Genomic DNA, 13,835 nt, shown 5'->3' with positions numbered 1-13,835 from the left:
TTTGAACACAAAATTAGTTTTAAACTTGTGGTTGCCACTCTGAAGGCAGGACAGTGTAACAGGAAATTCATTGCAAAATCGGGACAATTAAGAGGTCTGCATTATTCTTTGAGACACCACGCACACTGCAGATATGTGCGTATGTAACATCAACCTTAATTTGATCCAATTTTTATTCTCTTCGACCGTCTCCAGATAAGATTGTTTTTGACCCTTCGAAATGTCGCCTGTGGAGAGCAGTCCATTCGGAGCAGGAGCTGATAACACAAGGCGTCGAGGACATCTCGTTCCTGCTATACCGCTTGAAATTGAAGCGGTTTCTCTCTGAAGACGACCAGGAAGAGGTGGAGAAGCAGAGCACTGCCCCATCGAAGCTTGGTACCCTCCTTCGAATTGTATTAAAAAAGAACTCCAATCTGGAGATTCGCAAGTTTACTTCCGTGCTGGTCGCAATCGATGGTCTCAAGCCAGAGCTTTCCAAGTGGGTCCAGAATCTGGAAGAAATGGGTATGTTGGAAATTTTCCTGGTGATTCTACAGGACGGAGCTCTCCAAATCATTTGGCTTTATGGGCTATTTAGTTACTTGGCCACGTATAAAGAATTAGAATACAGCACTCCAAATTTGAGTAGTGTGCTTAAAAGCTCATCTAGGAACATAGGAACAGGAGTAGGCCATTCAGCCCCTTGTGCCTGCTCTGCCATTTGATAAGATCATGGCAGATCTGTGATCTAACTCCATATACCTGCCTTTGGCCCATATCCCTTAATACCTTTGGTTGCCAAAAAGCTAACTATCTCAGATTTAAATTTAGCAATTGAGCTAGTATCAATTGCCATTTGCAGAAGAGAGTTCCAAACTTCTACCACCCTTTGTGTGTAGAAATGTTTTCTAATCTCGCTCCTGAAAGGTCTGGCTCTAATTTTTAGACTGTGCCCCCTACTCCTAAAATCCCCAACCAGCGGAAATAGTTTCTCTCTCTATCCACCCTATCTGTTCCCCTTAATATCTTATAAACTTCGATCAGATCGCCCCTTAACCATCGAAACTCTAGAGAATACAACCCCAATTTGTGTAATCTCTCCTCGTAACTTAACCCTTGAAGTCCGGGTATCATTCATCTGCACCATAATCCCACCAAGTTAGGTTACTGTTAGTTCCTAGTGACCATGGGCCTACAGCACAAAACTGCCTCTAACTCTGTGTTAAGTAGCAATGTCAGTAAGAATGGTTGATGTGGGAAATGGAAAAATGCCCACCCTGATGCAGTAGAGGGGAGGCTCTTCTGCAATTGGGACTGAAGTACATTGTTGGGGCAGACTAGAGAGAGCCTAGCCCCGATTTTCACCCCCCCACCCCTGCTCCCGGGCCTGTTGAGAACGGGGCATGCAGGGGGTTAAAATAGGGGCAGAGTACTTAACTCCTTGTTCACAACTGCGCACCGGCCAGCTGCTATTTTAAGTCTGGTTTTGGGGTTGGAGGTTGGGGGGGATGGGGGGAGTTAGGCCATGGCTGCAAGCAGGGGTGGGCCATATAAATATAATGATGTCATTCGGACCCCGACGCGATTTTAACCCCGGGCCGTGCGAGTGCGCACAGTGCCGACTGTCGGAAGAGGCCCAACAAGCTGAGATTTTGTAAAGTTTTAACGGTTTGCTGTGGGCCAGGAGAAGCAGGAGTGCTCCTCTGGGCCCCAACGAGAAAATCTTGGGTCTCCCGTGCCCTAGGCTTCCCCTGACCACCTCTTTTCCCCCCCCCCCCCACCACCAACTGCAATCGTCCTCCAACTTCCTCCCCGACGACTTACCTTATTGTCGGAGACCGTTCCCTCAGCTTCCCGGCGGTGGCCTCCTGCCGCCCGAAATCCCGCTCCCGCCCGTTGGCCTGCTCGTCAATCCCGCTGGCTTTGGGTGGGAGTCAGTCCCTGAAGATAGTCGTGAGGCCCCGGGGGGATTAAAATGGCCCGGGCTTCATGTCGGTTTGGCCACGTGAGCTTGACACTGGCTCCGTGACCCCCACCCCACCCCTTCTCAAACCGCACGTTAAAATCGGGGTTCTTGGCTCGGTGTCTGGCTGTGCTGTACCTGGCCAGGGAGTGCTTGGTGCTGATACCGCACGCCTGAAATGGAGGGCGTTCCATTCCCCGCCACAGACATCCCTCACCTTGATGAGCACAAAAAGGGAGAGAACAAAAAGGTTAGGATAAACGTCCTTGATCCGAACGCTTTGCTTAGAAACTCGAGAGCTCTCCCAACTCTGGCTCCAAGGTGAAGTTTCCATTTCTGAACCACGCAGACCAGGAAGGGCCCAGATTCCAAACCCAGGTCTGTGCTAAGTTATCCCAGCACCCGTGGAACTGTGCCAGAGTGGGGGGGTTTGACACATTCAGGGGAGGATGGAAGAACAAAGAAGAGCCGAGTCATAGACCTGCACTCCAGGCCGTACAATAACGTGAGGGGGGAAAAGCTGACTGGATTTTGATGCTGTCAGACGGTTCCAGTATTTAAACACCTAAAACCGTTCAAACTAAACGCTAATACTATTCAATTTTTTTTTTCATTTAAAGGGAACAGCTGTGCTGACAGTTTTCTGTACCTGTACTTGGAGGTTTTGGCAGAACCGCTGAGCGGCCTCCCTTTAAGAGACCTTATTTACAGTCTGCAGACTCGAAATATTCTGACAGACGTGGAAAATGACCTGTTAATGAAGACTTCGCCCATGCACAGGGGCCAGCGGCTGCTGGAAGTAATTGTGTACATGAAGTCGGCAGCAGAGAAGGCTGAGTTTGTTTTCCTTTTAGAAGAAGAGAGAGGATCCTTCCCGACACTAAAAAAATGTCTTGACGAGTTCCAGCAGGAATTTGAAAAGCTGCGTAAGTAGTGGAGAGATGGAACACGATTGATGGCCTCATGTGCTGGTTAGCTTTTTTCTGCAATGGAGCTTTATAGTTTTGAGTACAGATCACTTGTACAGCTTCCCCAATGGCTCTTGTGCGGTACTGGGCCATGAGGATCAAGTCCTAGGTTCAATCGCTGGTTTGTATTACAGCACAGAAACAGGCCATTCGGCCCAACTGGTCCATGCCAGCGTTTGTACTCCACACAAGCCTCCTCCTACCTGCCTGAAAGGGCGGTGGAAGCAGTTTCAATAGTAACTTTCAAAAAGAAATTGGATAAATACTTGAAGGGGAAAAAATTGCAGGGCTACGGGGAAGAACAGGGGAATGGGACTAATTGGATAGTTGTTTCAAAGAGCCGACACAGGGACGATGGGCCAAATGGCCTCCTTCTGTGCTGTAAGATTCTATGATTCATTAATATACAATCTTTGCAACTCTTCAGCCGCACCCTGTGCCAATTCATGAAATCACACTTGCCCTTTCTCCCCTTCCCTCTAGGCGATGGATACATACCTCGTTTTAAAAGATACATGCCACTTAAAAAGCTTCGAAGACGGGAGGATCTCCCAGCCGATGAGCGAAACTCGTACTGTAACTTCTTCCGTCTAATGTACCTCATCATTCTGGAAGGAACGCGGATGGCACAGAAGGTTTTCACCGAGCACGTGCCACTCAGGGACCTGCAGGCAGAGATTAAGAAGTTAAAGAAACCAGAACTGCATCGCCACTTCCGGGAGTTCCAAACGACCTTCCTCTCCCACTCCGACTGGGGCTTGCTGTATCCACAGAAATCTTCCCCGCTGGAGTTTCAGAAATATGACGTTACCCTGATCGTCTTTTTAATGATGCACGTCAAGTCTTTTCCGCAGCCGAGGAAGGGCTGGAAAGTGGAGCCGTCCCCCGACGACCCCTCGAAGTCAGGCAGCCTCCTGCGCCTCCTGTACCTGCGGAAGCGGTTGGTAACGCGGGACGGTTACATGGGCGTGCCGGAGGCGGAGTTTTTAACAATGTGGGGCGAGACGAAGGAATCCCTCTGTCGCCTCGGCAAAGACCGTGAGGAGATTGAGGATATAATGTTCAAGCCCGGCTATTTATTGTGGAAGGACCATGAGCAGATTGCAGAATTCATGGGGAGGCAGTGCTCAGACATGATCGGACAGTACATGACTGCCATGAAAAACCACTTGCGTAAGGACCAACTTTGCCTTTCACAGCTCCTTAGGGCTGGCTCCAGCTGCGGAGCAGAGAGCTTGCAATTGTACCAATATTTCCCACTGGGCAGAACCAGGATAATGTGATGGGAAGGTTCCCTGTGATTTGCAAAATTATGAATACTTCCTTTATGTTTGTGCTTACACTTTAGTGACCAGAGGGAATTTATCCTCATTTTGGTTTTCTCCTTGTTGATGGTGTTTTGGTTTTGTTGGTAGCTCTTTAAGTTTTTAGACGGAAAGTTATGGGTTTGAGTCCCATAACGATTTTCAAGTTCATAATTCAAGCTGACACTCCAATGCAGTCCTAAAGGAGTGCTGCAATGTCAGATTTTAAGAAAATTGTAGTTAACTGACTGCTTCTGAAATTCTGATTTGGGTAAAATGGCTTTGGCTGGCTTCTAATATACCTGAAAGCATCTCTGACTACTTGTGCTGTTTCTAGGCACAGTGCGATCCCAGTCAGGAAGTTAGTGTTTTATTTTGAGAGGCGAGCAAAGAAAGGGTTAGTGTAAAGAAAAGAAGCGGGGAGCGTCTCTGATGGCTGACTTGGGAAATGCCGTGCCCAGTGTGGGACTGAGCCATGCAGACTCGATTTGATAGTAGTGAGCCTTTGGCTTAATCGGAGCAATCCCGCCTCTGGGTCAGAAGGTGCAGGGTTCTGATCCCACTCCAGACAGTCCCGGCGAGTGGAGACCGAAGCTTCGGCAATGAATTCTGGGTTGATATTCAGCGAGATGCCTGCGTCACACCCACCGGATGCAGCTCACAAGTATTTCTTCCGCCCCCCCCCTCCCCCACACCATCGTATGGTTTGTGGGAGCCCACTAGATCCTCCCACCATGTAGAATTAACCATCCTATCGGCTGGTAGAAAGAGGGTTACAACCATGGGAGGAGCGTTCACCTCAGACTGTCCATCAGCCTGTGAATCCTTTCACTGCATCACCCTGTTCTCTCCAAGGGAAGAGTGTGAAGATATGAAAACTAGATTTGATCTCAGGCAGAGCTGTAGTAGGGGATGTACAATTGGCCTCCATGCTGTTGGGGTGGATAAGGGAGAAAATCATCCAGGGCCTCTGCTCCTGAATCACACTCCTACTGCCACCTCTGTGAGGTACAGGAGGGCAGCTGGTGCCTGTATGTGGACCCGTACTCCAGCATGAGTCAGTGCCCTCAGGAGGGGGCGGATATTGGAGAGGAAAAGAAGAGAAAGTGAAGTAGTGAGATAAAGGGAAAGATTGATCAAAGCACCAACTGAGAACAGGGAATCCTATAAGCATCCTGGCCAAGAGAGTTATGCCCTAGAGGAGGATGAAGAGTGCTGAAGACATGGAGTCCTCAACATAAATTGCCTTTTAGACAAGGATTAACATCAGGATCACAGACCCGTGGGATTTGAACCCATTATGTTACTTATCTTTGTGCTTTTTACTTCTGGAGATGCAATCCTTGTCTGAAGGGCAACCAAAATTTTAATTTTTCTCCCCAGAAGTATATAAGAGCGTCCTTCTCTTCCTATAGGGGGATTTTAATATTGTATATTTATATATTTTTATTTAGGCCTTATTTGTTCCTGCCTCTATATAGGATCAGGCTGTTCTCCCCTTTTGTTGTGGGTTCTGTTTATTTAGCATGTTTCCCCCAAAACGCTGTTGAGGCTGGGGGTCAATTGAAAATTTCAAAACTGAGATTGATAAATTTTTGTGAAGCAAGGCAGGGTTACGTTACCAAGGCGGGTAGATGGAGTTAAGATACAGATCAGCCGTGTTCTAATTGAATGGCGGAACAGGCTCGAGGGGCTGAATGGCCTACTCCTGTTCCTATGTTCCTTCCTAAGTGTTGACCCTTCCTCAGGATGCGGTTCCGGCCGGGGGGAGGAGAGAGTGGGTGTCTGTACCTAGGACGTTGGCTGTGTTTTCATAGAGCTGGTGGACCCACTGCATGGTTTTTATTTCATATTTTCCGTAATGGTGGTTCTTTTTCCCAATGTATATTTCCGTGCCTTTTCATTGCCTCATTGAGATGATCTCCATTTGTGGCTCAGCTTTGCAAAAAAAACAAAACTGTTTGCAGCCATTGAACTCATTAACTCTTCTCGGACAGGAGCCATCACTCCTCGGACTTTTGCCTGTTATTTTCTTCCTCACCTCCTCCTTCCCCCATTTATTATATTTCGCTGCTCTCGCATTTATTGATCTCCATTTCTGCCCTGTCCCCTCTGTTTTCAGATGTCGACAGACCCCACTGTGTATTTCCAGCATTTTCAGTTTTTCTTTTTAAAAGCTGCTTTTTCCGTGCAGATTAGTAGAGCACCAGGAACTAACTGACAGCAGGAGGAGTCCTCAAACGCTTTCTTAACATTGCAGAAATGGGGGCAAAACCCACGGACGCAATGAAAATGTGGGAGAGCAAAGCTGAGTCTCTGCCAGGAGTGAAGGAGAATCTTAAACTGCTAAAAGACAATTCCACACCTGAACGGAAGAACGAAAAAGAAACCGCGGAAGAAATGGGAGCCGGGGGGGACAGACAGACCGGACTGGATCAAGATATCACAGAAGAGGTAGGATCGAAACTTTGAAACCTCACCTCGGGGTTTCTAACCTCAAACACTCTTAATTCCGATTCTCGCTGCTTAAAATAAATGCTGGAAACGCACGGCGGGTTGAGCAGCCCCTAAAAGGGAAAGAAAGTTCTGGTGAAGGGAGTCGTACCGTTTATGCCTGCATTTCGGGAGGGACTCCTTCAGTAGAGTTTGATTGTCTATCAGAGACTGGTCAACCTGCAATGCACCTCCAGCATTTGCTCTTTTCACATCGCTTCAAGTTCTTCTATTAACTCTTCTTCGCCCACCTCCCTCCCCCGTTTGATGTATTTTCTACCTTTTTTCTTCCGTGCATAATCCCCGGCTGATAAGAGTGGGTGAGTGAGCAGGTGGCCAGGTCATTGCGTCTCTGGGACTCCCATTGGGAATTAGCCTCTTGGGGAATGTGGCTGGTGTCGAGTCTCCCTTGGCTGAGGGATTGGCCTCTCCTTGGCACCTCCATTGGTGGTGATGGGTGGCTTGCTGCTTGGAGGATTGGGGACATGAACTCGCTTCCTGCCGCCTCATGCCACAGTGCACTGGGGCTTCCACCAAGCCGCCATTGCAATGTGGGACTATTCAGCAGGTTACATGAACAGCAGCGAGCAACACCACTGGTTTGGTTCCACGTCGCGTGGGCACAAAGAGTACGGCCCACATGCTGGAGTGTGGGAATGTATTAAAAGAAAGTTGGGGTCGGAGGGTGGGGGGGGGGGGAGAGAAAGCAGCATGTGTATTATTTTTCCTCTATTTTCCTTTCTTCTGTAACCGTAATCCTTCTGGTGAGGTAGAAACTTCAGGGATGATTTTCCCCAGGTGCAAAAGCCAGGAGAAAAAGGGAAGAGACCTGGTGAAACAGATCTGCACGTCTTTTACATTGCCCCTGTATTTCTCGGGCTTTTCTTGGCGGTGGAGCTGGGCCTGCGCCCAAGTAACTGTGGTTACGAGGTGTTCTTCCATTGCGGGGGGAGGGGCGGTGGTGGATGCAGGCAGGAAAATGTTGCCCCTTGTCCATACCAGTATCAACAACCAGCCAAGAGCATTATGCAAACCCAGGTCTTCCATACAGTAGTTCATTCACGTCTCACCTTTTTGTTTAAAATAAAAGTAGTAATGCATTTTGACTTCCTGTGTCTGTGAAGAAGTTATATTCAGGCGGTCCGAAGGGAATCACTCTTCCCCTCCCTGACATGGGGCACTGAGCCCAATCGCAGCATCAGTACTGGTGGGCTTGACTGAGATCAGGTAACTTAACATGTACAGAGGACCTACCCCTGGGACCTCCCTGGCCTATGTGGATCAGGAGGTCACTGGATTAACTCGCTGATCCATCAAGGGAGCTCATCATTTTCTCGTTTCAATCTTGCAGGAAATTTCAGTTTCATCGCAAGTAACAGAGAAAGTGGAGGGAAGCTCAAAGCCTTCAGAGCCACAGAGTTCGGTAAGTGTTACTGGGTCTCGTTCTCCCTGTGTTTGGTGGAAGCTGGGTGGGGGTTAGGGGGAACTCTTGGGTACGGACCAACGATAGTCCCTCACCTCCAGATTTCTTTCCTGCCTGTGAGAAAGCATCACTTCCAGTACAGAGGTTCTACGCGCCCCCCCATCCCCGCCAACACACACACCCCCAGAACCTCTCCCCGAGATGAGGTAACTCTGTGGATGGCAGGATCGAAACTGTGCTCCATCGCACCTGCTGCCTTGTTTCCCCAGAGACTTAAAGACAATAACTCGAGCAGCCTGGGCTACGACTATCGTTGGTTCATTCCCCCCACTCGGGTCAAACTATATTCCGCCGTGAAGTTTTTTTTTGACAGAATCTAATTTTAAAAAAAAATTATTTTAAATTGCAGAACGACCCCCAGAAAACCAGTCGGAAGAAAAAGAAGAAAAAGACCAAAGGCAAAAAGGTATTTTAGTTTACTTTCCAATTTTCATTCCCGTTTGTCCAGGTCGGCAAAGCATTGTGACGTGCTGGGCCACAATTCCAAGGGGACCAATTGCTCTCTCTAGTACTTCATCCAAGTGACCATTCTTCACGTGTGAGTTTAAACAGACTATTTGAACCTGGGGGGCATCACACTCTGATTGAATGCTGCCTTCACACACTTTCCAGGAACAGAAATCCTTGCTGGTTTTCTTCCTCCTCCTCCCTGGCCTGAGTTCGCCGAGGCCTTCCCGGTTGATTCAACACAGAGTAGTGATCGAGCTGGACCGATATATGATTCCGTACAACACTGGGGGCTGTGCATTTACCCACCTGGTCATTGGGGGGAGCCCTGACACACAGTATCTTCTTTAATTATGTATTATTGTGTTCAAAGTGTAGAATAAACAATTCCTTTTTTTTCACATTGTGTTTTCTAGAAGTCCCTACTTCCCGTTGAGAACGTCAGTGAGAAGGACATGGAGAGCACGGCAGACGAGGACAGGTACACGTATAACAGAGACCGCATCTCCCGGACAGACGGGCTTTTTAAATGGCCAAGGTGAAATTATGGGTTTAAAAGTGATTCTCTGCACAGGAATCTACAAGGGGGTCTGGTCTTCCCAGCCCCGCACCGTCCTCACACAAACCAATAGGGCAGGAAGGCTGCTCGCAGGCTCTTCCAGCGCTGTCGAGCGTCCAGCCATCAGAGGCTGCTGAGGGCAGCTTGACCCAACAGACCCTCCCTCCCGTTTATTTTTCCTCCTCTTCCTCCCCGCAGGCAAACGCCTTGCTTCACTTCTCCCGCCCCCCCCTCCTTCCTCGTGGCGGCAGAGCTGAAGTGAGGAACTTGGCTTGAGGAACTGGAGCTCCAGCACTTCGATAGACCTGTACAGTGTTTACAGAACTGTTCGTAACTTTGCTACCAAACAGTGAGCAGCCTCTCTCTTCCCTCTCCTCCCCTCCACTATGGACTTGAAATGAGCAGCAATTGTCTTTCCTTTTGTCCCCTCTCTGTGTTGGCCACAGGCATAGAAAGTAGGTAAGACATTTGAAGACGTGTATACTGTTGCCCAGAGATTGCCGACGACATTGAAAAGCAATGTTACTTTGTCTGCCCCAGTAGTTACTTTGCTTGTCGAGTCCCTGCGTAGTTGGAACCTGCAGCAGAGAACAGCTGAGACAGAAAGCTCTTAGAGTGGCTCCTGCCTTATTTCATTATTACTCTTTATTTTACGTCTCTGTCGGAAAATAGCCCAAAGATTGAATACTGAAAGTGTCTGTGTTCACTGACAGGGAGGAGGACATTTCCCAGGCATCACAGCAGGAAATCAGGGAGAAGAATGAGGTAGGAATCCTGGCAGTCTCCTTGAAATTCACTAACTTCTGTGATTTTTTTTTTTGTTTCCTTACCTCCTGTTCTGACTGGGTGCTCTCGAAATGCCTAGAACTCTGCAATACCTTGTCCCAGTGGCTGATGTTGGTGTGTGAGCCCAGACAGTGAGTGTTGGTGTGCTGTGCAACCATGGAGAGCATCACAGACAAACCCAATCTTGTCCTGACCCACACATTTTCCAGCAGGGCCACTGGATAGCAATTGGGCACAGGGAAAACTCATCCTGGATTCATATCTAGCCTAGGGAAGGTAGAGGCAAATTGTTGTATCCCAATCAATGTCTTAACTAAGATCGGCTAACTCTGCACAGAGCAGCAACTGAACCCGAGACCTTCTGGCCTCTATGCTTTAACACCACAGTGAGCAGTGCCAGTATCCACTAGACCTATACTGATGGTTAATCCCACCCGCTGGTATGAATTGCATTTGCGGAATTCAGGCAGTTAGCCCATGTTTTACTGAACGCTTCCATAAAGCGACCAGTTACTGTATCTGGCACATTCCACAGTGGGGGTGGCCCCCTTATTGCCTGCAGTGCTCTTGGTTGGCCAACCAGGCTGCTGACAAGGCTGCTGTTTTCATTTGGGACATCACCTGCATTCATTTGGGACTTCAAATGATTGGGCTAAATTTGTATCAGTCCAGTGCACTTGTGAAGTATTTAAACACAGTCAACAAAGGCGTATTAATGAAGAATGTGTCAAGAGGTTGCTGTTTATAGTTTCTCTATAAAACAGCAAGTTATAGCTTTCCTCCAGGGTCTTTGTGTGTAGATGCATGCGGTACTGAGCCGTACAGATGAGGAAGGCCCCAGGTTTGATCCCTGGTCTATGCTATTAGTTGACCGTAGTCATGATGTGGAGATGCCGGTGATGGACTGGGGTTGACAATCGTAAACAATTTTACAACACCTGACGAAGGAGGAAGCCTCCGAAAGCTTGTGAATTTAAAATAAAATTGCTGGACTATAACTTGGTGTTGTAAAATTGTTTACGATTAGTTGACCTCAGTTGGGGTGGTGGAAAGTGGGTTTTGTCTGGCCCCAACTTCCCTTTTTATTACGAACATATAAACAATGACAGGCAGGAAAAGACCCTCTGGTCCATCCAGCCTGCCCCACATGATTGTGATATCTTGTGCATCACAATATATACACTGTTCACCCCACCCAAAACCTTGTGATCTCCTAGGAGAGGTTAAGGGCCAGATTAAAAACCCAGGCCAATTTGGGAGAAAATATCTAGGAAATTCCCCTCCCAGTCTCCCCCCTCCCCCCCCCGCCCCCCCCCAGGTGATCGAAACTAGTCCAGGAGATCACTCTGGCCCTGATATTTCTATGCAGTACCTACCTTTTGTAAGAGGTGATCTCCACTCCAGCCAGAAACAGGGCCAGCTCTCGCTTGAAGGAGTCACTAGGGGCAAAATCAGCTGGGGTTCCCACCCCTGATCACTGCCGAGTGGCTTATGATGGGAAATGTGTGCTGAATGTTGGTACTGGGGGAGACCCGTGGAACTGTACCCCAGCAAGTGTCGGGGCCTTGAGGAGGAAGAGGGATACAGGAAGAAAATGAGAGAGAGAGAAAGGAGAATTTTTTTCTCCCCTCCTTTATTGAAGGTTCTTGCTGGGATACAGTCCCACGGTCTCCGTGTATCTTTCCCTAAAATCACACCCTTTTCACGTGTGAGCCTGAACAGTGAGGGCCCACAAGGGAAGCGATCACCTCTCACAAAAGGTAGGTACTGCATAGAATTATCAGAGCCAGTGTGGTGATCTGGACTAGTTTCTATCGCCTGGGGTGGGGGAGAGTCGGAGGGGAATTTCCCAGATATTTTCTCCCAAATTGGCCTGGGTTTTTAATCTGGTTATTCACCTCTCCCAGGAGATCACAGGGTTTTTACGGGGAGGAGGGGCATCACAGTGCAGCCCGAGCCCGATCCTGCCCTCACCGGGATTGCACACTTCCTGCAGTAGTCCCTGATCACTTTCCCCCCATCATATTCCAGGAGAGTTACGACCAATTGTCATGGATCAGCTAACCCAGCACATTGAACCTGGAACCTCCCTGGTTAAACGGCTCAGCAATTCACTGTTTAAAGTTGCCGAGCCTTTTGTGGGGGGGGGGTGGGGGGGAGGCAAAAGCTTCATTTTGTTCCGCCGCGGAAGAATAAGGCATGTAATATTAATATCATTTATTAGTTTGCAGAGCTGGAGGCCACGGCGCAAAGGTGGCAGCTGCTGTGTGAGGAGAAGAATGCACAGTATGAGCAGCTGATGAAACGGCAGGGAAAGACACAGGACAGTTACAAGGTCAGTGCTGGAGAGAAAGGAGCCGTTTCCCAAGTCGCTGCCCATTCTGTACAGACATGTTTTCTGTAAAGGACGCCTTCCCGGCCAATATTTATCCCTCAACCAACATCACTAAAAACAGATTATCTGGTCGTTATCACATTGCTGTTTGTGGGATCTTGCTGTGCGCAAATTGGCTGTCGCGTTTCCTGCATTACAACAGTGATTACACTTCAAACGTACTTTATCAGCTGTAAAGTGCTTTGGGACCTCCTGAAAGGTGCTCCATAAATGCATGTCTTTCTTTCCTTGGAATTAAACTTTTTTAAATGTTCTATTTTTCTTAATTTTAACAATAAATTTGAAGCAGTGTTATAGGTTGTTTTAGGGAGCTTCAACTTCTGCCCTACCATGAGCTGTCTGAACTCAAACTCCAGAACTTTGTTGAAAATGGGAAAAGGCACACCGTAAGAATAGATCAAGTATTATACAGGGAAAAACGGAAATACCATCCCATACAGCAGTGGTACAAGGTGCAGGTGATCAAACTGGGCTCCACATGTTATGAAGATTATGTAAGCTTTGAGACTGCAGTTCAGGATTCATTAATGAAACTGTCAGCTGCCAAAGATATTTGTGCCAATTACTTTGAAGAAGAGAGAACAGCAAAAGCACAGAAATGAATTTTGAGGTATTGTAGCCAAAGAAAACAACAAAGTCATCCAACGATCTGTGGTCACTCAGGTCAGCATTCTGGCTTTTGTTTCTGGGATGCTAGAATGCAAAATAAGCTAGGCTTTGTTTCCCAGGTCAGTTGGACCTGAGTGAGTGGCCATGGTTGGACGCTGGTAGTGTGGCTCGAAGTTCAGGCTGGGCACAACCTAAGTTTGAAGGAATGGGTATCAGAGGAAGGGTCACTGTTGGTTGCTTTGTCTGCCACGTAGTTGTTGATTTCAGAGTTACGTCGGTGAAGGCCTTGGGGCAAGTCAGTTCCTTGTCCTGGTGCAGAACATTGAGCGACCCGAGACAGATGAAGGGGAACACCTTTTAATAAAAGGCTGGGGAGAAGGTCTCCTAATTGTAATGAAAGGGTTGCTGCCTCTTTGAGTGTTGTGGGGTGAACGGGGTGGGAGGAATGGGAAAGAAAGGAAGGTTCAGCTGAGATTAGTCATTATTTATTGGTCATTCGGTAAGTGCGGAATGATGGATATTCCTGTTTTTTTTTTAGCAACAAACAGCAGAGCTGCAGAGGCTGAAACAGGAAGTGGAGAACGAGCGGAAAATGCAAGAAAATGACAAGAAGTCTCTTCAGAACCAGATCAAAAATCTTCATGAGGCACTCCAGAGCAAAGAGGAGCTGGTCAAAAAGTGAGAAGGGTTTAAACCCCCTGTTTATTGAGTACCCAGGATCAAATATGGGAGCACCTAGTGTGTAAGACTGTATGATGCGTTCATCCACTGAGCCATCTGGGTGACTGTGCTCTTGGGGTATTTTGTAATTTAAAATTTGATTTGAGAAGGAGCCAGGCGTGTAAC

General features: G+C 48.0%; 1 protein-coding gene across 2 annotated transcripts in view; it reads left to right on the top strand.

Moving 5' to 3' along the window:
* Positions 1 to 13,835, top strand: part of LOC137301458 (E3 ubiquitin-protein ligase DZIP3-like) — a 57,894-nt gene that overhangs the window by 29,495 nt on the left and 14,564 nt on the right. For both annotated transcript variants that reach the window (XR_010958295.1, XM_067970960.1), the window contains exons 18-27: positions 196 to 507; positions 2,566 to 2,871; positions 3,397 to 4,086; positions 6,478 to 6,671; positions 8,062 to 8,133; positions 8,543 to 8,599; positions 9,057 to 9,121; positions 9,913 to 9,964; positions 12,210 to 12,320; positions 13,528 to 13,667. Coding sequence is in view for 1 of the 2 variants with exons in the window: in XM_067970960.1 (XP_067827061.1) it covers positions 196 to 507; positions 2,566 to 2,871; positions 3,397 to 4,086; positions 6,478 to 6,671; positions 8,062 to 8,133; positions 8,543 to 8,599; positions 9,057 to 9,121; positions 9,913 to 9,964; positions 12,210 to 12,320; positions 13,528 to 13,667 (1,999 nt within the window). In the remaining variant the exon portion in view is untranslated. The remainder of the gene's footprint in view (positions 1 to 195; positions 508 to 2,565; positions 2,872 to 3,396; positions 4,087 to 6,477; positions 6,672 to 8,061; positions 8,134 to 8,542; positions 8,600 to 9,056; positions 9,122 to 9,912; positions 9,965 to 12,209; positions 12,321 to 13,527; positions 13,668 to 13,835) is intronic.

This window comes from Heptranchias perlo, chromosome 33 (genome assembly GCF_035084215.1).
Source record: "Heptranchias perlo isolate sHepPer1 chromosome 33, sHepPer1.hap1, whole genome shotgun sequence".
NCBI lineage: Eukaryota > Metazoa > Chordata > Chondrichthyes > Hexanchiformes > Hexanchidae > Heptranchias > Heptranchias perlo.
This window is presented reverse-complemented; position numbering and strand designations above follow the sequence as displayed.